General features: G+C 39.0%; 1 protein-coding gene across 2 annotated transcripts in view; it reads right to left on the minus strand.

The window, feature by feature from the left end:
- Window positions 1-9,541: 9,541 nt before the first annotated feature.
- The window catches only part of CTR9 (CTR9 homolog, Paf1/RNA polymerase II complex component), a 53,881-nt gene continuing 38,432 nt past the window's right edge, over window positions 9,542-24,990 (minus strand). The window contains exons 14-25 of one of the 2 annotated variants that reach the window (XM_037840158.1): window positions 19,115-19,300; window positions 18,942-19,029; window positions 18,703-18,758; window positions 17,552-17,668; window positions 17,223-17,368; window positions 16,244-16,315; window positions 15,604-15,739; window positions 15,312-15,455; window positions 14,719-14,876; window positions 13,573-13,669; window positions 13,240-13,352; window positions 9,542-10,605 (exon numbers count right to left, since the gene is read on the minus strand). In XM_037840158.1, coding sequence (XP_037696086.1) covers window positions 10,179-10,605; window positions 13,240-13,352; window positions 13,573-13,669; window positions 14,719-14,876; window positions 15,312-15,455; window positions 15,604-15,739; window positions 16,244-16,315; window positions 17,223-17,368; window positions 17,552-17,668; window positions 18,703-18,758; window positions 18,942-19,029; window positions 19,115-19,300 — 1,740 coding nt within the window. In that variant the 3' untranslated portion in view covers window positions 9,542-10,178. Of the gene's footprint in view, window positions 10,606-13,239; window positions 13,353-13,572; window positions 13,670-14,718; window positions 14,877-15,311; window positions 15,456-15,603; window positions 15,740-16,243; window positions 16,316-17,222; window positions 17,369-17,551; window positions 17,669-18,609; window positions 18,759-18,941; window positions 19,030-19,114; window positions 19,301-24,990 lie in introns of both variants that reach the window. The other variant, XM_037840157.1, reaches the window with a different exon arrangement.

Below are 24,990 nucleotides of genomic sequence, written 5' to 3' on the forward strand. Positions count from 1 at the left end.
CCTATACTGTGTCTTGTGCTATGCTGTGACATTATTACTAATAGTCTAGCTTATGTTTATTAAGCACTTAATATATGATAGGTTGGACTAGGCACCTTACACTAATCATCCCATTTAATCTCCCCAACACCCTTACTATCTCCATTTTATTGATGAGGAAACTGCAGCTCAGAGAAGCTAAGCACCTTGAACAAGTCTTTCATTTGTTCAACAAATAGTTATGCACACCTTCTATATGTACTTTCGAAGTGCAAAGTCATACAGCTATGAAGTCATGGGATTGGGATTCAAACCCAAGCTCTGCAACTCAAGAGCCAGTACTCATAACTACTGTACCAAACTGCATGCTGGGAGGCAGAAAAACAGGAAAGAAAGGAAAGGACCTGTCCTGGAGGCAGTGAGTGTCTCTGCCCTGGAGGTAAGTAATCAGAGCTGGGTGAACACATGGAGTACAGTTGCCTCTGAGGGCTGGGCCTGAGGACCTAAGGGGAGGAGATATCAGCCTCCAAATCCTCCCCTGCATCCCACCTCCCCTCTCTCCCACACACCATGCACCATCACTCCCATTCAGATGGTGACTTCCAACCTCCCCCATTCCTCTCTCCTCCCCATAACCCAAGAGCTGCTTCTCAACTCAGCTGGATGTGAAAGAGTGGGTGAAGGAAAGGTTTGGATGAACAAATGAACGAGTGAATGAATGAGTGGTTGAGCTTTTTATTAGTTCGGAGAAAAATTCATACTTTGAAGAAAACTATTTCACTAGCAATCCAAGGTTAGTACAGAAAAAGTAGAAAATAAAAATAAGCAAGAAGAAAAGATATAAAGGTGGTCGTATTATACAAATTTTCATAATTTGGGGGTTGGGTGATGTTCTAGTTTGCTAATGCTGTGGAATGCAAAACACCAGAGATGGATTGGCTTTTATAAAAAGGGGGTTTATTTAGCTACACAGTTACAGTCTTAAGGCCATAAAGTGTCCAAGGTAACACATTAGTAATCAGGTACCTTCACTGGAGGATGGCCGACGGCGTCCGGAAAGCCTCTGTTAGCTGGGAAGGCATGTGGCTGGGGTCTGCTCCAAAGTTCTGGTTTCAAAATGGCTTTCTCCCAGGACGTTCCTCTCTAGCAAGCTTGCTCCTCTTCAAAACGTCACTCACAGCTGCACTGAGTTCCTTCTCTTTGAGTCAGCTCATTTATATGGCTCCACTGATCAAGGCCCACCCTGAATGGGCGGGGCCACGCCTCCATGGGAGTATCCCACCAGAGTCATCACCCACAGCTGGGCAGGGCACATTCCAAGCAAATCTAATCAGCTCCAAAATGTCTGCCCCACAAGACTACATCAAAGATAATGGCTTTTTCTGGGGGACATAATACATTCAAACCGGCACATTTCTAAGCATGACAGCAGGATAGTTCCAAGTTTTGTGGGACCCAAAGTTTATATTATTTGAGAGACACTCTTTAAGAAAAAGAATACAAAATTACAAATACAAAATTAGGTACAAGACCTTGGAAGAGGCCCAAGAAGGTGAGGGGCCTTGAATCATAAGCTTCTTTAATTAAACAGAAAATTGACTTCTGCATAAAAATAGAAATCCAGAAATAATGAAGGAAAATATTGATGGATTTATCTATTAATCTGGCTTAAAATACTATAAATAAAGGATAAACTAAGGAAAATATTTGCCATCCACACAGCAAAGGGTTAAAAGTAAAAGCTCTTAAAAATCTATAGGACTATGCCAGATAACCCTTGAAACCAAGAGGTGCCAGTATCTCCAAGAATGTCAGTCAGTTTGATTCCTCTACCCCATGATGTCTACACCCTTTTTCAGCATGAAGAAGTTAGAATGATCATTGCCCAGATACCCCTGAAGATTAAGAGAATGATCAAATTGGAGGGAGGAGTTGTAACTGAAAAGTTAGGATTTAACAAATGACTATGACCACTGAATCATTATATAGATATTTCTTTTCAGTTTCTAGTGTATTAGAATAGCCAGAAGGAGATACCTGAAATTGTTGAACTGTAACCCAGAGCCTTGATCTTTGATAACGATTGTATTACTATATAGCTTTTATCTTATGACCGTGTGATTATAAAAACCTTGCGGCTGACACCCCTTTATCTGGTGTATGCTTAGATGAGCAATAAAGACATGGAAAAAGGTAAAAAAAAAAAAAAAAAAGGGAAAAAATCCTAACTTTTTTGAGGCCATACTATGTGCCCAACACATAACACATTATTTATTTCATTTGAATCTCAGAACAGTACTGGGATGTAGACATCCTAACAGTAGGAAATTGAGACTAAGGAAGATGAAGCCTTAATTCACATAGTTTGTTAGTGGAAGAGCTAGGATTTAGAGTTTGAATAACTGTGAAGCTCATATTTTTTTCCATGACAGAATGGTCAAAATTGGAGATTTCCAGAGGAGGTGAAAATAAAACAAAAACATGGCAACCCATACCACAGACTCCCACAAAGAAAGGAGGGAGGGGCCTACCATCTTAGCTCTAACAGTTTCTTTTCAATTATACGAGGCTGCCTCTCAATTAGTCTTTTAGAACAAGGATGAACTGTTTGGAGATGATTTATTAACCTGAAATGATCCCAGTCAATGCTAGTTTTCGATGTTTATAGCGGTCCCCTGATGGCCATGGTTAAAAAAAAAAGAAAAAGCACAAAGAAATTTAACGCATATTTAGTCATTATTTCTGGGGGCATGAGCACACAATGGCAAGTGTGAGCAAAAGTTATAAAGAAGCATTTTAAAGTTTGCTTTAAAAAGTGGTTCATTTACTGGAAATCAAAAACACTCCCCACTGAACAAATGAAAATGCCAACTGTCCCAGTGTGATGCAAATGAATTTTTAAAGCTCAGGAGAACATTTCCAGCTGCCCCATAGACATGGATCGTCAAGGCCTGGATCTCAAACAACACAATGTTAGGGAAGGGAATTCTCTTGGAAACCTTGTTTAGATGATTCAGAAAGTGGCTCAAGACCAATATGTTGGTCTGAGATTTTGTAATGAATTTGAACAAAATTATTCTGTGAAATGTGAATGGAAAAAAGCACTAGTTCTTAATCAGTGTTTTATTTTGTGTAATATGTGATTTTAAAGGTACATTTGTAATTAAGTAAATATTTTCAGTAGATGTTGAATTATATCACGTACATTCCAAAAGTTTATAAATTAAAGTTAATCAAAAACTTTTTTGGCAGAGAGAGAAAGTTTACAGTGAGAATTGGTCTCATCATATTCATGCTACCATACGTTCTGGTATATACAATATTTAGGGCTCAAAACACAACTATTAATTTGCCTTTGGAAATGCTGAGCAGTGAATACTAAATCACCAGGGTAATGTGATGACCTCCTTGACCAACCACATTGTTTCAAAAAAGCACCATCAGTAACAACGTGCCATGGAGAGACAAGGTCTCATCCACCTGCCTCATGCTCCAGGCCCACAAGGCCACAGGGCCCTCGAGAAGGGGCACCCCAGCCTCCAGTCCCACTCCCTGACTCTTTCCCACATCTGTGCCCAGGGGAAAAGGAGAATGGACCGAGCATCCTCCAGTAGCCTTGCTCTATGAACCCAAACTGGTTACTCACCTGCCATCATGCCTTATTCTCACCTCAGTCACCACCAGAAAGCCCGAGAGCCTTGGGTCATCCACCTTGGACCCCCACTCCCAAATTTCAATGTATGTATGCTAATCTGACACAATTCTGCCACCTCCGCCTTCCTGAACCCTTCCTCCACACCCGCTGGGACCCACAGTCTATCACCAGGGAGTGTCCCCCTGTCCTCAATCTCTTCTCAGAACATTCCTGTCACCTTCTTGATCTAAAGGAAACCTAGCTTCCCCTGATGCCACAAGTTCCCCTGTTGTCTTTCCTCTTGCCCAATGGCCTTGGAGTGGGCCAGGTATCCACCTTGCTCCCCACGGATTATTTGTAACCACTTCTCCTCCTCTTTTCTTCAAAAGATCCAGCTTCTTTGATGTGCCATCAGACTTTACCATCTCTCCTGGTATCTCACCTTCTCACTCTTCAAAATAACTATTTCATATCCTCTCTCTGCATAAACCTTTGCTATCTCCTCCCTCCCATTCCCCCTCAAAATACCCCTGTCTTTCCATACCTCACCTAGCTGATGAAATTGCCTTGCCAGGCCTTTCAGTTCCAATGAAAACAAATTGTGGATCTCCCTCCAGCAAGGACGGATTTCTAATGATATATGACCTTGCCATTTCAAATGGAGTCTTTGGAGTAGCATCACCCAGGAGCATGTCAGAAAAGCAGAATGTCTGGTCCCACTTCAAACCTACTGGATCAGAATCCTTATGCAATTTGTTAGCACATTAGAATTTGACAAGCATTGATATACAACCAAGTCAACCCAGGCCCCCTTGCCAACCAGCAAGCTCGTACTGCCTTCCCAACCGCAGTGGTCATGGGCCTTGGCTTCTACTTCATTGAGAAACAAGTATACGTGAAATCTTCTTACCAACTAAACTACCGACTTGCCAACAATTGCACCCACCCAAAATCTAACAGTCTTAGATTTTTCCAAAGGCGAAACCGTCTCCTCATGTTTGGACCTCATTCCTTGGGGACAAATCTGTGCAGTCATCTGCTGTTTCTCAGCACGGGGGAAAAGGGCCCACTGGCCACAGCACAGCTGTCATCTGGAGCACACTGCTAGTTCCTCTGGCAATTAAGAGCTTCAAAGCTGCCTTGAATCAAGGTTTTAGACAAGATTAGTTTGCAATGTGATATTCCAGAAGGAAGAGTTCCTGAGTCATCTTGCAGATAGAAACCTGAGTTCTGTGATTTCTAAGAACCATGAAAAAGTAGCATGTGCAAAATTCTAATGCTAGTGAGTTCTGGCTTGAAGCAACGAGGGAATGGCAGCAGGATGATGAAGCAAGATTTTAACATCCATTAAACCAACCCAGTGTTGGTCCCTCACGTAATATCTCATGGCCAAGGCATACAGGTGGTGCTCTCTTCTCCTACCTTCATGGCACAAGGTACTCCTTTGCATTTCCTTAGCAGCCATTCCAAGCTGAAGCAGCAGAAAATGAGATAAGCAAGGGGCATTTGCACGCGAGTGCACACATGCAGGTCAGAATAATCTGGCAGCAGACTGAGGCAGGAAATTAAGTCTCCACTTCTTCCTAGTTAAGGAAATTGGAGCACCAGCTCCCGTTGGAGAAATAAAAGTGATATTGTTTTAGAGAACAAAATAGTACAGGAGAGAACAAAGGTTTTGGCATTGGATCCCTCTCTGGTGATGCTGTCATAGACAATCCACCCTCCTTAGATGAACTCAGCCTATCTAGGACTAAAGATCAAACTTACAAGTTTATTTATTAGGATCACGCGCAAGTATAGTCACCTTTCAGTTGGTTGACTAACACTCAATGCCTTCATAATTGTTAAAATGAGAAAATCTGATGAGCAATAACAATGGTTTCTGAGAAACAGCAACCTTATCATTTACAGTCACGCAGAGAGTCTGGTAGCACACCTGCTGATGGCTCCCATGTCTGTGAAGGGGCATCTGGACTCAAACCATGTGGCTGCTATTGACACTCCAAGTGTAAACATGGCTTAAACAAAATGGATTTGCTAAAACACATGGTAGGAGAGAAGGATGGAGCTACCAGAGACCTCAGAGCATAGAGTCCAATCCTCTCCCACAACCTCTCTTCTGTGGATAAGAAATTCAGTTTTAAAAATAAACCATAGAATAGCACCTACTTCTTGGCAAACCTTATGCTTTGTCCTTGGAAAATAGATGAAAAAAAGATATAATCCCTATTCTTGAGCTCCATTGTCTGGTAGGGACATATAAAGAGATCATTTCAATCAATTGCCTGGGGTCATTTAGTGCAGGGGCAAGGAGCCTGGCACATCTCGATCTCTATGATACATGCAAAAACCAATGTTATTTCCACAATCGTGACCCTGAATCATCAAAACAGGGTTAAATCCCCAGATAAGTTTAAATATCTCACTCCGAAGGGCCATATGTGGGAATGGAGAGGGGTACACATGAGAAAGGCTACACAGGGAGTCTCTGGTAGGGGCATGGGGTGTTGAATTATTTTTGTATTTTATTGCATCAAGTATTCTTTTATATGCATGATTAAAAGGATGAATATAGGAAGCTGTGTTTTTGATAACATCGAGCCTACTGATTGAACTGTACTCTTCTTTCCTCAATCCCCCAGGCTTCCAGTTATAGGATACAATAATCTTTCCTTATTGTTAAATCAGTTTGAATCAGGGTTTCTGTGATTTGTCACCAAAAACATACTAATTGATAAAGGGATAGAGAATGCAGCATTTTCCAAACTTATTTGACTATGGAATCCTTTTTTTTTTTTAACACTCATTTTTTTTAACTTTATAAAAAATTAAAAAACAAACAATAAAAAACATTTCAAACAAAACTAAAACAAAGGAATAAGAAAAACAAATAAACTAAAATAACTACATTGCTTGGGATCCTTTTTAAAAGAATATCTTATGGGACTAGTTTTTGTGGAAAACACTCTGAGCAACACTGGATTAGAGACCCATTTAGGAGATGGAATTGACAAGTCACAAAATTAGTGACTTCTGGATGACAACTGAAAAACCAGTCTGCATGTCTGGCACCCAACAAGTGTCATTTTCACTATTAAACTGTGAACTCCTGTATGAACAAATACAGATTTGCCCCCAGGGTGTTATACAATTGTGGCAATCTAGAACTGGTTAGTCATGTCAGAGCAAATGCATAAAAAAGTTCAGATATCTTCCCAAACTCTATTTTCAAAATGGACAGTTTAACAAAAACATTTCTGTTGTAGTAAGCAGAAAAAGAAAGCCAAAAACAAGCCAAATGCATATATTTTATAAGCAAAAAATAATTTATATCTATGAAAAATTAGGTCTGAAATAGTGGAAAAGTTTTCAATTACTTGAAACAGAAAGACATCAAGTTACTAATGCAATTGAAGTAGAAACTAGTACTAAAATTCTATGCAATGACCTAGAATGCTAAAACTTAAAAAGATTTCAACCTCATGTTATAATGAAGGCTGAAAAGTGAAGCATTTTGTCACATCAATGTGACCATCACGCCAGGTCAGCCTTTCTATTAGAAGGGCATAATGTAAAATGTGTTTGTCTGACCACAGGCTACAGTCTATTTGCTCTGCCCCAAATCAAAGGATGCACTAATCTAGACTGACCTGATTTGCCTGTAGCATATATCCTTTCCTGTGTTCCTGATGCCACTGTTGGAAGCATCACCACTGACATGTGCTGATCTGACACCCCAAAAGACCAGAGCAACAGAAACTTCCTTTTCCTAAAAGCAAAGCATAAAGCTGCAATGATCATATCCAAAGTCTAGTTTGAGAAGCTGAAATTATTCTCCTTTAAAAGGTCTTTCTTTTATCTGTTGGCTACTTATTCTTCCAGGGATAGAAATTGCTCATTGGTGGAATCAAAACAAGGAATACTTAAAAAGTTTCAGGAGAGTCCCATTTCCTGGAGATTAAAAAATATTTGTCTGGAAGGGAACTAGGAAGAAGCAACAATTTTTAATAAGATGACCTATGAAAGAATAACTGACATAGTCCCCACGTGGTCCAAACAAGGATCGCTGAGCTTGACGAATAGTGTTAGGCATTCGGAACTGATTCAATCAGATGGGTATTTTTGAGAAACTACCGTGTGTTCGTCACTTAACTAGCCTAAACTCAGAATTTTCACAACAAACCCATGAGCTAGATATAGTCTTTTATTATAATGGAATAGTCACCTACTTAGGAAACTTTATGTTCTAAAAAAATAATTTCGTTGGGGAAAGGGAGTTAAAGTTTCAAATTCAGAATAACAAAGTGGTTTTTCTTGCCAGCATTTGAACAAAAAATTATTTTAAAATTTAACAGCTCTTGATTTTATGGTTGTGGTATTTGGTCTGTTTCTGAACTAATATCTCAAAGATGATGGAAATCATATTCTCCAGTTGTGACAGATTCAGCTGAGATTTTCAAACTTATGGTGTAGGAGAAATGCCTCATTTTAGTACGAGGAAAGTGGCCTAACTAGGGGAAAGTGAATTGCCCAAGGTCACATGGCTCATCAGTGTCACAAAACGAGATTCCCATCTAGGACACCTGGACTCTAGTATCTCTGCTCTTAACGAACTATGCTACATTGCCTTCCCTGGTTGACAGCAAACTGCACTAAGAGATGAAGGCTGATCCTGAAGTGCAGGCAGAAGGGCAATCAGAGGCAGAGCTTGTGCCAGTCGAGCCCCCGAGGGCAGCAGCAGCTAACAGGGCAGTCACATTTCCTTTGTCAGGAGGACCTTTCCCTTTTCCAGCAGTGCATTCCCCACTCCTCGGTCATTTCTGTAGCAGCCAGGCTCCAAAGGGCAGCCACAGAAGGAAACTGCACTTGAAGAAACCTCACAGTGGTTTTTGATGTAGGCAACATGGTCAGGGAGAATACTGCTGTTCTAATCTGGGCAGAAATATCTGTATTTCTGGCTCCAAAATTGCAAATGAGGAAGTACACTCAAAAACATCTTTGTAGCAAAAACAGAGAGAGGGAAGTGAAACGTTAGCAAAATCACTATACACACGAGGTTAAATCCCTCCATAAATAGTTCTCCAAGGGACAATTCTGCTTGAATTCAAATGAGTCATCAGCTGGGAACTTTTTATTTTTATACTTAAGATAGATTTTTGTCCCCTTGGGGATCAACAAATTCACCTCAATTGGTATGTGACATTTTGGAAAAAGCAGGTGAAGAGGAGATGGGGACCTGGATTCTAGTTTAAACCTCACCTTTTACTAACCACATGACACCTATCAGTTCAATGAACTTCTGAATTGCAGATTTTTGACTTTTCAGAGGGGGAATACTTGCCTTGTCTCCCTTACATTATTATTGTAGCTTCTAGAGCTGAACATGTGACTCCTTCTGCCTCTAACATCCTTCCCTGAATTCTCTGGTCCTTTGAGAGCCATCTCGGTTTCCCATTTCTTCAGGAAAACTTGCTTTGACTGCTTCCCACAAGACTCCATGTCAACATTATCACAGCACTTTGCACACCACAGGAACAATAAATTTATCTTTTCCACTAGACTGTGAGCTTTTTGAGGACAAGAAGGGCATTTTTATTTCCAGATTCTCAATGCCTAATACAGTGCATTTAATACTTGTTGACGAAATTAATTAAAGCTCTTTGCAAACTGATAGTTATACAAAAATATTGCTCTTAAAATGCTAATCACTGAATTCCTGAAAGAAAAATACAAACTAGAACCTCAGTGTTTTTACCTAACTACCCTCCCTCCCCACATACACAAATCTACAAAGAATGACAAAAGTCTTGAATAAACCACCTTTGGCCTAATGCAGGCTCTTCCAAAGATCTGCATAGGTTATTCATGCTAAATTTTCATATACAAATGTATTTTGAGGAAAAAAGAACACAAAGTTACCCACAAAAGTTGGTAAAAGAATTTTATTACTTGGCTTAAGTAGGTCTTTGCATTCTATTAACAGAAAAGCTTTCTTTCACATCTTATCTACCTAACAAATTATATATTTGATTTTATCTATATGGTCGCAGTATTACACTACTGAAGAAAATCTTCCTTTCATTTGTACTTTGGTACAATTATACAGTAGATACCTCTTCCTCCAGAAAATAAAAATAGTCTCAATCTATACTCAAAATGGGACAAAGACATTAACACCAAGTTTCTTGCACTACTTGGTAAAAGACTGCAACAAAAATCAATACAGTATGCTGCTTAATAAAGAAAATGAGACATCTGCCACAGCTTCATTCAGACCTTTGTAGGAATGATTAAGCATCTGGGTTTATTTTTACTGCAGTTTTCACATATGATAGGTGGAGGTACCACAATGAAGAATAGTCTCATTTGCATAAGAGACTCGCATATTGGAATCTAGCACAGGAAATGTCTCTTGGGGCTTAGTAATATACAAACAGATTGGGAAAAAAAACTGCCTTAGGAAAAATTTCACCATTGTTTGACTAAACATCTGAACCATTTTTATCACAGCTTTCACATATTAAAAAAGTTTCCTCCAGAGATGAAGCATATTTATAAAATAAAACTAGTCGCTATCATCTGATCCATGTTCTGAGCACCGATCCGAGGCCTCATTGTTGGATCCCTCTGGTTCTGATTCATTTCCAGAGCCTTGGCCCGAACCCTCGTTATCTGATCCTCTCTCTGAATCCCGATCAGAATCGGCACTTGGAGAAGCTGGACGAGAGTCGTTCTCGGAACCTACTGAGCGGCTTCTTCCTGACTGCACAGATTCATTGTCAGACTGTTCAGAACCTGAGGGCCTTCTCTTTCTGGATGGCTGGTCACTGTCTGAATCCTCATCTGACTGCTGTCTTTGGGGCCTCTGGGGGCTGCCGGCCTCGCTGCCAGACCTATTCTGGTTCTCATCGGAATCACTCTCTGACGAGGCATGTGTCTTCCGTGGTTCACCCTCGTCTGAGTCGCTGTTGCTATTGCTATTCCTGGGGTGTCTGGCAAAGACAAGCATTGGTTAGACACTGAGGTTTATGGCTGACTGGAGCCTTGATAAGCAGAGAACATGCTTTTAAAATAAAGGCACTTAATGTTCTATTTCTTGACCTGGACAGTGTCTGCACAGGTGTTCACAATGTGATATTTGTTTACTTTTCTGTAAATGTGATATTATTTCACTATAAAAAAAGATTACAAAAGAAAAAGAAATGACACTTTAGCTATAAAGGCAGAATATAAACAGTGAAGGATGACTCTCACTGGATTTTATCAGTCACCTTTCATTAAAATGAAGCATTTCCTAATCTCATATAGAAAATTATGAAAAGGAAGAGATACATTTGCTTATGTTTACAAGAAAATCAAAAGCAACAAAGGTAAAATCCAGGATCTCCCTTGGCTGTAGAGACTTTAAGAACATACCCTCCTCCAAGGCTAGAAGAGTAGGACTCATCCTTGTTCTATTACCATCTGTGCTAACAGATACCTTAAGAAGAGCAAGTCATTATTGTCTATCCCAGGATTTGCTACTCCACCGTGACTATGAAAGACAGGAATCTGGGGCTAAAAGGGTTCTTCAATTTGTTTATTTTTGCTTCTCAAGTATTCCCTCTGCTTGTTGGTTGATATGTTAAATGGGAAGGGAATTTGTGCTTATGTATGGAGGCTCTGGAGGAAAGAACATTCCCTTAACCACTGTGACAGCTGCTCACCAACTCTCCTCCCCTCTCCCTCAAGCTTTGGAGAGGAGACATACACTTCTCTGGCATATTCCTCAGTAATGGTTTCCATGATGGGCATTCCAAGAAAGGAATATTAAACCAGTGAGGGAGGAGCATTAAATCAGTGAGGGAGGTGAAATAAATTATTCTCTTCAGACACCAAAACATCCCTGCAGACTGCAAAGAGGCTATTCACGCTTTAATCTGAAAGAATTATGTAACTCAGATCACTCTGAGAGAATATGGTGAAGAGTGACTAAGAAGCAGACCTGCATATTCATTCTGTTATATACATTAAAAGCAACTGTGTCTCTTGGGATCTAATTCACTCCATTTCATCTGGCCAAATGAACAAACACACTTCATGATGGTCAGGATCAAGTTTAACTGATACAAGTGGCCCAAATAAACTTGGCCTTGACCTCAGATATAGGTTTAGCAGCAGTTTAGCCTCTCAACATTGGACTTCTCTACCTACATACTTCAACAGTGCTCATTCTTTGAAAACACATTTCGTTACACTGACTATACATGCATCTACCCAACGCACCAGGCAGCACTGTGGGCAAGGGCAAAACATTGCTTTAGGGAAAAGCAATCCAAATTCAAAGGAAAAGGGAAATGTAAAATCATTACAGATGGTTCCCTTGTCCCCTATGGATCTCTACCCAAAGAGGCCAGTCCCTCACCAATACCCCTAGGTCTAGCTCCAGCCCTCTCAACATGCTCAATTCTCTCATCTCTGCCTCACCTCTGAACCAACCAGGACTCCCTACTCTTCCTCTGAGACTCAATTCAAACAGCATTTCTTTCACTAAAAACATCTTTTACAACTTCCCCAACTTCCCAAACCACCTCATCATTCCAGATTAGGTACTTCCTCCCCATCCCCTGGAGTGCAATAAATGTATAACTTAAGTGATAAATCTTATCACCCATGTGATTTTTGGTTTATTTCTTATTCACCACTGCCTCCAAGGCATAAAATCCATGGATGCAGGGTTTGTCTTTTTTCCTCTGTATCCCTAGCATTTAGCACTGTATCTCAAATAATGGATGTTTAAATGTCTATTGAATGCATGAGTTAAATGATGGCCAACAGAATAACATGGTGTAGTATAAAAAGTCCATGTCTAGGAATTTAAATGAGATAACAGATGTACATACCCACCGAAAAACACAAAGAATTACATTAAAGACAGGTTAAAAAAAAAAAAAAAGTACATGAAGACAAAGGTAAGTGGTGGAGAGAATTAAAATCCATATTGTCAAAAATGGCACTGGTTAATTTGTTTATCCAAACCAAGGAAATCTGAACAATGGAGGCAACTTGAGTTTGAGGGGAAAGTTTAAGACAAAATTAAATATTGTTCCACCGGGTGGGCAATGAGCTAAAGGAGAGCACTGTCAAAGTAGTCTGGGATATGACCTCCACAGAGCTTTCCACCTCCCGAAAAGGGGGAAAACTGTCAAAACAATGCTTGTCTTTGACCAAGATGAAGCTACTCATAATGCTTTCAGTCAGTCAAAGGTAGCACAGCCAAATGATGCATTTCATTAGGATGATGTCACCCAGGACATTTCAGCTTATTATCAATGAAGAAATAAGATTTCAAAATACGTTTTCTTCTTTGAAGGATAAGCATATAGTAGGACAAAATGAAAGGAGAAGAACAAATGTTTGCTAAGGTTTCTTCCAGCTGTAAGATTCCACGAAGCTCAGAAGAGCACATTTTGGGCCAGTGACCACTCCTAATTACCTATTTCCTCCCCCAGTTTTCTAAAGTCTGTTTTCTCTCTTATGAAAAAAAGAGTACATATATTTTTTTCTAGCGCAGATAGGCTGGTTAATCACTTTTTGTTTATTCACAACATTAAAAGTAAGTAATTTATCAAGGGAAAAATTCTTACCCTTCATCAGCAATTTTAAGTTTATCCTCATCTGAAGAATCATCACTTGACGATATTATGGCTTTTGATTTTATTTTTCCCTTCATTGAAGGAGGCAGACGTTCTGGCTTGGGCTAAAGAAAGAATGTCAAACAGAATATGTTACTCAAGACTCTTACATCAGAACATTTTGTTAAACTGGGTTTGCATCATAATGATACAATCAAGCAGCAACCAGTTAACTTTGAAAACAAGCATTTGTGCTTGAGGAAGCTGCAGGGAAAGAATGTATTCTAATGAAGTACAATCTTTTATGCCTATAGGGGGAACAGAAAAACAGTACTATGAACTTACAGCCTTTTTCTTCTCTGCTTTTGGTGGACGACGCTTTTTAGGTTTCGGGCCATTTTCTGTTTCATCATCATCAGATCCTTCTTCTCCCTTTGGAGGTCTTAAACAGTGAACACCAAGAGTTTGTTAGTATTCACTTATGCCTATAAAGTCTAAGTCTACTTCTCTATCAAAATATTATTCTTTCATTGTGAAAACCCTAAGAACGGGTACTATCCTCAACATACTATATACTCCTTAAGGGCAAAGTATGGACAATTTTCTCCTGCTGCACATGGCTCAGGAGTCTCCAGAAACCATGTACTTATGCAATATTTGCCAGCCAGTTTAGCCACTGTTAAGCCCTCTTATTAATCTATAAGTCTGAATCTTAAACATACGTGGAGTGGAAAACATTGTATCTTTCCCCTCTTCTTCCTTCCTTCCCAGCTATGCATTGCAGGCCTGCTGCTAATGTCCCTCATCACAGCTTCAATTCCACGAGTTTGTGTTTGAATAATGATTTCATCAGGTTCTTTCCAAACACAGTCAACTGAGGCTTAGGAAGAGCAGGTCTGGGTAAGATAACTGAATGGAGGCTCCTAGACAGATAAGTAACCTGGGAGGCAATGGGACAGCTTAGGTACACCTCAGGTGAGAGATGCACAAGGCATCTTTGATCTGAATAGCAGATGGCACTGGATGGTTTAAAAGATGCTTTCACAAACATTCATATTTTATACACCCAGCAAAATCATGAGGTGAGTATCATTACTTTCATTTTACAGAGAAGGAAACTGAGGCTCAGTGAGTTTCCCAAGACTGCACATTTAGTGTGGACATAAATACAGATTTTATCATTCTAAATCCCATACATTTTCCAATAGATATTACAATTTTAAAGAGAGAAGATCGAGAATTATGACTAATTCATAGCTGTCAGAAGTAAAGCAGTGGAAACTTGTGGAGATTCTAAGTAATCAGGATTCTATGATGGAGTCTATCTTAAGATTACAGTGGGAAGTGGGGGCACAAAAGGCTTTAATGTCTGGGAAGATCAAGTGTTTAGCAGGTGTTCCTAAATTTCTAAATATAAAAAAGATTCAGAAGGTGAAAAATCTTTTTACCCTTTTTATAAGGTTATTTAAAACACATTAATTATAATAATACCTTCTTCTCTTTTTCTTCTTTCTCTCACCACCCTCCTCTTCTTCACCTTCTTGTTCACTACCACTGCCCTTCCTCCTCTTCTTCTTTTTGGACATAGGCAGGTCATCATCAGTGTCATCATTGACAAATTCATCAAACTCTCCTCCCTTCTTAGAACGCTAAAATCCAAACAAGATTACAATCAGTTTTTTCCTGGTTGTTGGACTAAATATGGTTTGAATGAGAAGGTATCGAAAGAGGCCACTACAAACTAAGGATCTTCTACTAAGTCAAAGGGAAGATGTGCTTGGCTAGGCCAAAATTTTAAAGACTTCTTATTAGGATGAATGTCTTGAATAGTTAAAACTTTGCAAAAATCATTAACTACTTAAGAGTTCATTACAAGGAAAATATACCTAGCCTAACATGTAGTGTATTTCTCAATACAAGATACCATTGAAATAATTCAGTGATTGTTAGGAGACTATCTCTAAGCAAAGGAAGAAGTCAAGACTAAGGGCTAAGTATTGAGTGAATTTAATCAATTCTCTTCGTCTCTGAAAGCCAAACTATAGACACAAATATCATCAATGTCAGCAGGAATCATATCTTACCCGTCCGCCACCACCTCTTTTTTTCTCTTTTGTTGCTTCAGTCTCACCAGTAAACATAAGAATATTTTTGGTTTTCTCCACGTACTGGGCCCGCTGTTCCAAAAGTTTCTTCTGCTCTTCCTTTTCTCGGAGACGCTTCTCTTCCTATGAGATAAGAAAGTAGAAAAAACATAAAAATGCATTATGATAAAAAAATCATGGCTCCCATCCCAATTAGAAGGACTTTCTTAACAAGGTTTATGTATGCACACAATTCTTTCATTCTAGTGTAATCGGAAAATATAACAGATACCTGTTCTTTAAGAAGTTTCTGCCTTAACAGTTCTTTTTCTTGTTCTTGTTTGGCCCGCAATTCCCGTTCTTCTTCATCTTGTTTGCGTGCCCGGGCCACATGGTACTGGGCCTGACTCAGTAAGTCAGAGCACTGCCTAAAACATTTCAGATTTAGAGAAATACGAATGCAGCTAGTATACATTGCTCAAAAACTCAGAGCATCTGTTTTTCTTACAAAAATTTAAAATTTTGCAGGATCATTAGCTGATATCTATGCCAAGTCTTAATTAGAAAAATTAACTTGGTTTATTATAAACCAATACTGTCAACTATATTAAGTTCCCAAATTGTAAATTTCTTCCCAAAGCACAACTAATAAAACTTCCAACATTATCTTCAGCTATACCTCAGACTCAGAAGAGCACTTTTTCACGCAATGTAAGTACTTGTACTAAATCAATTGTGCTATATTCCCTGAATGGACCCCCAGAAAAAGGCCTTGGTGTAGGTTGGGTAGTCCCCTAGAGGAGAAGAGTGTGAAAGACTGATTCCTGGAAGGCCGGGAAAACCTGGTTCACTTCTGTATTATTCTCCCAGTCCACACCAGTATCACTGCCCACACCTCAAACAAAATCGCCTTCCATAAACAGTAACAATACCTGGCTTCTGTAGCAGCAAGGGCTAAATCGAATCTCATTTTATCTCCCACTTTACTCAAGTAACTGAAGTATCTAAAAAGAATGAGAAAATAAAATATTTTCCTTAAAAATGAAACAAGACCCTTTAGAGTTTTAATCTGTTCTATAAAAAAATTCTGTGAAAAACTAACATATTGACTGAATTACATGAATGTATTTAATACATAAAGAGCTATCATCTCAATAGGAAAATTATATATGCAACTCATTTAAAAAACCAGACTCTCATCAATAAAACTTACTCATAAAATATGTTTAATAAAAGGCAAGTTAATCAAAAGAAGAAGTTATAGTTAATGTTGCTATAAGTAAATCCACCAATAACCAGAAACCAATTCAAGCAATGATGATTTTCTAAATATTAAATTATTAAAATGTTAGTATGCGGGTTAGGAGGCTTAGACCATGAAAGCACTTACAATCTACAAGAAAGATAAGAAATGTTTAAACAAGAATTCAAATAAAGCTGGACAAAACCTGAAGAGATGTCAGGTTTTAATTTTGCCATATAATTTAACTAACAAATACAAAATATAAGGCTTAATAAATTTTTAGCTGAGCTGAAGACCTATTAATATTTAAGAAAATTAACATCCCATAAAAAGACACACTGGTGTGACAACTAAAGCCAGCAAAACTTAAGTGGAGTCTAAAAATGTCAAATGTATAAAATGCTATGTCATATTGTCAGATTAATGAAAAATCTAGGGTAGAGCTTGCAAAGCTAGCAAGCCAGTTCTGAGGGTCAGGCTACATGATCCAAATATGCTAGGCTTCTGGCTATTGTCTGGCGCCATCTGGTGTCAGCTGTGTGCTTTGGCTCAAATATCGCTAGAATGATTCTTAATCACTTTTGAGGGAAGTGATTTTCAGCACCCTTTGAGATACATGGGTTTGAAAAAAGAAAGCATTTCAAAGGTTGTTTCTACAAAATCTTTACCTATGTGCAAGTTCCAATTCTTTCACAGCATTAAGCACTTCTTTCAGATTACTCTTTTCATCTTTCAGGACAGAGGTAGCTAATCTTTGCAGCACCAAGGCAACGTTAAACATAAGAACTGTATCACTGGGTGCCACATGTCTAGCCTGCAAATAAAAAACAAGCAAATATTTTTATATAATCTAATGACATAAAAAGGATTCTAATTAAAAACAGTTTTAGTAGCTATGTGAACATGCATAAAAAAGCATAAAAAAAAAAAACCTTTTCATTAAACAATGTAGCAAAGAATTGGACTAGAATAGTGAGCTCCACTCCTATTTTTTTACCTTCAGCAAAGTCTGTTTGCATTCCTGTAACTTGCCACACTTGAAGAGGGCCCGGGCCAAATAGAGCACAACTTCAGTGTTCTGGTGTTTATAGAATTTTCTGAGACAGTTTTCATACTACAAAAAAAGAAAAAAGTTAATTAAAATACTACTGGGATTAAAGGATATTTTCATTTTATAGCAAATTTTCAAGGAATTTTAAAGCACTGTGAAAAGATATTTTTTACCCTTTGAATGACTAATTTCAAAGAATAATTTGACAAATGACTTTTGACATTCACCAAGATACATTTTCACAACATGAAAATCTGATCATTAGAAAAAGCAGATACACAAAAGTTTTTCCACTTAAAATTTGGGTTTCTGTCAGCATTCTGATTTCCTAACAATCAATACTGGAAGTGCAAACAGATTGGAAAGTCTTTTTTACACCTTTAGCAATACTAAATAAAATCAGTTTATTGACCATTGGTTAAAAGTCTCATACCTGGGTTATATTCTCTATTATCCTTATTTAATATTTGGTGGACCCTATTGGCCTTGAGAATAAGTTTTACAAATATGATAAGCCTTGAAATATAAGTCTTGAAACCCTTTCCCCATGGAGCTCTTTAAAAAAAAAAAAGAGTCACTTAATCTTTTTGAAACTCAGTTCTCCATTCTGAAAAAATAAGAAAACAAACCAATATTCATTCCTACCATTTACTGGGTACTTACTAATATACTAGGCAAGTTAGTGCCAAGTTCTGTGCTAAGTACTTTATATACTGGATCCTCACAAACTTCTGTGAGGTTAAGGTACAATTATCTCCATTTTATAGACAGGGAAATTGAGGCTCAGAGAAAATGTCCCTTGCCCAAGGAATGCAATTGGTAGAATCAACTCAAACCTTTGTCTGAACACCAAAGTCTGGTCTTAACATTATGTAACTATAAACCTCTGAATACACACACTATCACAAGAGATAACATAACCCCCAACAGGGCCAACAATTGTAAGAAAAAATCTGCTCAACAATGAATACGATGTCAAAATATCTTGAAAGACAAGACATTACCATCTGAACAGCACTGATATACTGCTTTTGCTCCACATAGATGTGTGCTAAGTTCAACCATACATCACTGATATCTGCTGTTGCTTCTCTTACTTGAGCAAATACATCACGAGCTTCACGGAAATATCCTTTGTGGGCCAACACAGCTCCTAAAAGTTACAAAAAGTTTCAGATTAAAGAATTTTCTAATTGTAGTCAGCCAGAAAAACAACTGAAAGTTCTGTTTAAAACAACTACATTTAGAACATTAGCAGAGAAATTCTGATCTATAAACATTTCCCCCAAAGTGTTCCCTTTACAAATCACTATGAATATCCAATTTTTATAACCACCTATGCCATTAGCAGCATACAGATTTTTTGCATCATTTCTGAGTACTTGTTTGTAGATGGCCAAAGCACGATCTTGATGACGCTTTTCCTATGAAAAGAAACAAATACTATAAAAAAAATTCCAACAGGAATATAGAGTATCTATTTTGTTTAAAAAGACAAAAAGAAATTACCTTTTCTCGGTCTCGGGTGGGCTGATGCAAAGTTTGGAGCCACACGTTGCCAAGGGCTAGCATAGAGTAAGTGTCAGTCTGTGTGGATGGTTGTTTTAATATTCTCTCAAATTTCTTCTGACCTGGACCCCATTCTTGTTTAGCCAAATGAAGATTACCAATCAAAGACCAAGCATCTGGATGATCCTGAAACACACATTAGGGATATAAAGAAACAAAATCTGTGTCTTAGATTGAGAGAGATCAATTCTCTTTCCACAATAGTTGACTACTGAAGAGATTTACAAGCTACATAACGTGTTTTTTAAACTGAGAGCTGAGACCCATTAGTGAGTTGTAAAATCACTGTGTAGTTATGAGCATAAAAATTGCAACAGAAGGGAGTAAAGTAAAAGTATCAGTGTTGGTAAGTTTTTGCTTCGCAAAACTTTCATTTCAGTTGTTTAGGTTATGGTGTGAAATCTTATCTCTTATTGTTGGCCGCAATCATAGAGTTTAGATGACTTTTATGGTTCCATTCAAAATGCTAAAAAATACTATGATTTTATTAACGTCTCTCATATGGGACTAACTAAATCTCAAGTCATGTAAACTAGAGAGGGTAAAAGACATAAGAGTCAGATCGCTTTTTCTGAAGTGCAGGTAAAGGGATAAGACAGGAGAAGAAAAGGAGGATCAAGAAGGGGAAACAAAAGAGAATTATACAGAAAGAGGAGCTAAGATGGCAGCATAGAGAGGAGTGGGAGACTGTTAGTCCCCCCCGGAACAATCCATAAATGACCAAAAAACTAGTAAATAACCTGGAATAACTGCAGGGAGACAAACGTGACTGTCCACTCATCATCCACCAACCTGAATTGGGAGGAACACCCAAGATCGCAGCATAAAATCTTTAAGTAAAACTGCTGACCCACGCTGAGAGCCGAGAGCCCCTCTCACGGAAGCCACGCTGTGCTAGAGAGCAGCACTCTCTCAGCCCAGCTCCAAGTCGGGTTTTAATGCTAACAGCTCAAGACAGACAGCAAATCCTCAACAAGTAGACAGAGGCTTTTGGTGACAACTGACCTTGGGAGAGTCAGGGGACATATCTGTCTCAGGATGGGGAGTCCAGAGGATCAGGTGCTATCTCTGGCTGACGGGTGAACCTGCGAGCTTTTCTGTCCCTTTCTCTCCGTGTGGAGAAAACCTCAGCCTTTTCAGCCCGCAGTGCCTTGCAGTAAAGACAGCCTCAGCCATTTTAAAATCAAAACACTGATCGGCAGAGTCAGAGAAACAAAGAACTTATTGATATGCAGTGACCTCTCTGGAGGAGGCATAGCTTCCCAAGAGGAAAGAGAGGGGCCCAGCTCTACTGCCTGCCTTTAGGAATCAGACCCTAAAGCCTGGGGGAGGAGAGCCACAGGTCACACCCTCTTACACCAGCCGGTGACAGGCTGACAGGTGCACCTGCCGGGCAGAAAAGCATAGGTGTATCAATCCTCTAAGAAAAACCATCAGGGAAACCAGATACTGGATATTTCCTCCTTCTGTGACCTGAGCCTATTCTCGTCTGGGAAAACCTTATTGGGGTGGCCTAGGAGGTCAGATGCCTAGACAACAGAAAACTACAACCTACACTAAGAAAAACAAAGCTATGGCCCAGTCAAAGGAACAAATGTACACTTCAACTGAGATACAGGAATTTAAACAACTAATGCTAAGTCAATTCAAAAAGTTTAGAGAATATTTCGCAAAAGAGATAGAAGCTGTAAAGAAAACACTGGGCATGCATAAGGCAGAAATCGAAAGTTCAAAAAAACAACTAGTAGAATCTATGAAAATGAAAGGCACAACACAAGAGACGAAAGACACAATGGGAACATACAACAGCAGATCTCAAGAGGCAGAAGAAAACACTCAGGAACTGGAGAACAAAACACCTGAAAGCCTACATGCAAAGGCGCAGACGGAGAAAAGAATGAAAAAATATGAGCAATGTCTCCGGGAACTTAAGGATGAAACAGTACAAGAATGTACATATCATTGGTGTCCCAGAAGGAGAAGAGAAGGGAAAAGGGGCAGAGGCAATAACAGAGAAAATAATCAATGAAAATTTCCCATCTCTCATGAAAGGCATAAAATTACAGATCCAAGAAGCGCAGCATACTCCAAACAGAATAGATCTGAATAGGCCTACACCAAGACACTTAATAATCAGATTATCAAATGTCAAAGACAAAGAGAGAATCCTGAAAGCAGCAAGAGAAAAGCAATCCATCACATACAAAGGAAGCTTAATACGACTATGTGCGGATGTCTTGGCAGAAACCATGGAGGCAAGAAGGAAGTGGTGTGATATATTTAAGATACTGAAAGAGAAAAACCACCAACCAAGAATCCTATATCCAGCAAAGCTGTCCTTCAAATATGAGGGAGAGCTCAAAATATTTTCCGACAAACAGACAATGAGACTTTGTGAACAAGACACCCGCCCTACAAGAAATACTAAAGGGAGCACTACAGAGTGATAGGAGAAGACAGGAGTACGTGGTTTGGAACACAATTTTGGGAGATGGCAGCACAGCAATGTAAGTACACTGAACAAAGATAACTATGAATACGGTTGAGAGAGGAAGGCTGGGAGCATGTGAGACACCAGAAGAAAGGAGGAAAGATAAAGACTGGGACTGTGTAACTTAGTGAAATCTAGAGTGTTCAACAACTGTGATAAAGTGTACAAATATGTTCTTTTATGAAGGAGAACAAGCAAATGTCAACCTTGCAAGGTGTTAAAAATGGGGAGGCATTGGGGGAGGGATGCAATCAACATAAACTAGAGACTGTAACTAACAGAATCATTGTATTATGCTTCCTTTAATGTAACAAAGGTGATATACTAAGGTAAATGCATGTAAGGGGGGGGATAGAGGAGGCATCTTAGACACTTGACATTGGTGGTGTTGTCTGACTCTTTATTCTACTTTGATTTAAGGTTACTTTTCCTTTTGCTACTTCCTAGCTGTCATTTTTTTTTCCTCTTTCTTTTGCCTCTCTACTTTCTTTGACTCTCCCTCCTGCCTTGTGGAAGAAATGTAGATACCCTTATATAGATACTGGTGAAGGTGGTGAACACATAAATATGTGACCATACAGAGAACCATCGACTGTTTACTTAGGATGGAATGTATGGTGTGTGAACAAAGCCATCTTAAAAAAAAATGGGTTGATGACAAAACCTCGAGGGCAATATACTGAGTGAAATAAGCCAGACACATAAGGACAAATATTGCAGGGTCTCACTGATAAGAACTAATTATAATATGTAAACTCATAGACATGAAATATAAGGTACCAAAATATAGGACGAGGCTTAAGAATGGGGAGCAGTTGCTTAGTATGAGCAGAATGTTCAACTAGGATGAACTTAAATGTTTGGAAATAAACAGAGGTGTTGGTACCAAGATGTGAGAATAACTAACAGTGCCGAATGGTGTGTGAATGAGGTGGAAAGGGGAAGCTCAGAGTCATATATGTCACCAGAAGGAAAGATGGAGGTCAAAACATGGGAATGTATAAAACTGAATCCTATGGTGGGCAATGTCCATGATCAACTGTACAAATATTAGAAAACTCTTCCATGAACCAGAACAAATGTATGACAAACAACTGGAAGTTAATAATAGAGGGGAACATAGAGAAGAAATATATACCTATTGCAAACTGTATACTACAGTTAGTAGTATTTCAACATTCTTTCATAAACAGTAACAAATGTACTATACCAACACTACGAGTCAACAATTGAGGGGGGTTGGTTAGGGATATGGGAGGATTCCAGTTTCCTTTTCTTTTTTTTTTCTTTTTTTATCTTTCACTTTATTTCTTATCTGGAGTAATGAAAAGGTTCTAAAAATTGAACAAAAATTAAGTGCGGCGATAGATGCACAGCTGTATGACAGTACTGGGGCAACTGATTGTATGCTTTGGATCTTTGGATAATTGTATGGTATCTGAACAATCCCAATAAAAATTAAAAAGAAGAAAAAAAAAAGAATTATACAAAAAACATTGTCCCCAGTATTCATAATAGTGAAAAGGCAGAAACAACCCAAATGATCATCAACTGATGAATGGATAAACAAAATGTGGTATGTATCAGTACAATGGAATATTACTCAGCCATAAAAAGCAATGAAGTACTGATACATACTACAACATAGATGAACCTTAGAAGCATTATACTATGTGAAAGAAGTCAGACACAAAAGGCCAATATTGTATGATTCCATTTATATGAAATATCCAGAAGAAGCAAATCCATAGAGACAAAAGGCAAAAAGTGGTTGCCAGATATTAAGGGGAAAGGGGAAATGGGAAGTGATTACTTAATAGGGATGGGGTGATCATTTCAGCAGACTGGGAGCCTCCCTACACAGCCCAGCAGCCCAGAACTGCCCTGGGGGGACGGCACTCACCTGTGACATAGCACAGTCATCCCTCAACAGAGGACCCGGGGTACACAGCCTGGAAGAGGGGCCCACTTACAAGTCTCAGGAGCCATACACCAATACCAAGGACTTGTGGGTCAGTGGCAGAGACAAACTGTGGCAGGACTGAACTGAAGAATTAGACTATTGCAGCAGTTTTAAAACTCTAGGATCACCAGGGAGATTTGATTGTTAGAGCCACCCCCCCTCCCTGACTGCCCAGAAACACGCCCCATATACAGGGCAGGCAACACCAACTACACACGCAAGCTTGATACACCAATTGGACCCCACAAGACTCATTCCCCCACTGACCAAAAAGGCTAAGCAGGGGAGAACTGGCTTGTGGAGAACAGGTGGCTCGTGGACGCCACCTGCTGGTTAGATAAAGTGTACTCCATGAAGCTGTAGATCTGATAAATTAGAGATAAGGACTTCAATTGGTCTACAAATCCTAAAAGAACCCTATCAAGTTCAGCAAATGCCAAGAGGCCAAAAACAACAGAAAATTATAAAGCATATGAAAAAACCAGACGATATGGATAACCCAAGCCCAAGCACCCAAATCAAAAGATCAGAAGAGACACAGCACCTAGAGCAGCTACTCAAAGAACTAAAGATGAACAATGAGACCATAGTACAGAATACAAAGGATATCAAGAAGACCCTAGAAGAGCATAAAGAAGACATTGCAAGACTAAATAAAAAAATAGATGATCTTATGGAAATTAAAGAAACTGTTGACCACATTAAAAAGATTCTGGACACTCATAGTACAAGACTAGAGGCAGTTGAACAACGAATCAGTGACCTGGAAGATGACAGAATGGAAAATGAAAGCATAAAAGAAAGAATGGGGAAAAAAATTGAAAAACTCGAAATGGACCTCAGGGATATGATAGATAATATGAAACGTCCGAATATAAGACTCATTGGTGTCCCAGAAGGGGAAGAAAAGGGTAGAGGTCTAGGAAGAGTATTCAAAGAAATTGTTGGGGAAAACTTCCCAAACCTTCTACACAACATAAATACACAAATCATAAATGCTCAGCGAACTCCAAATAGAATAAATCCAAATAAACCCACTCCGAGACATATACTGATCACACTATCAAACACAGAAGAGAAGGAGCAAGTTCTGAAAGCAGCAAGAGAAAAGCAATTCACCACATACAAAGCAAACAGCATAAGACTAAGTAGTGACTACTCAGCAGCCACCATGGAGGCAAGAAGGCAGTGGCACGATATATTTAAAATTCTGAGTGAGAAAAATTTCCAGCCAAGAATACTTTATCCAGCAAAGCTCTCCTTCAAATTTGAGGGAGAGCTTAAATTTTTCACAGACAAACAAATGCTGAGAGAATTTGCTAACAAGAGACCTGCCCTACTGGAGATACTAAAGGGAGCCCT

Source organism: Choloepus didactylus, chromosome 6 (genome assembly GCF_015220235.1).
Source record: "Choloepus didactylus isolate mChoDid1 chromosome 6, mChoDid1.pri, whole genome shotgun sequence".
NCBI classification, from domain to species: Eukaryota; Metazoa; Chordata; class Mammalia; order Pilosa; family Megalonychidae; genus Choloepus; species Choloepus didactylus.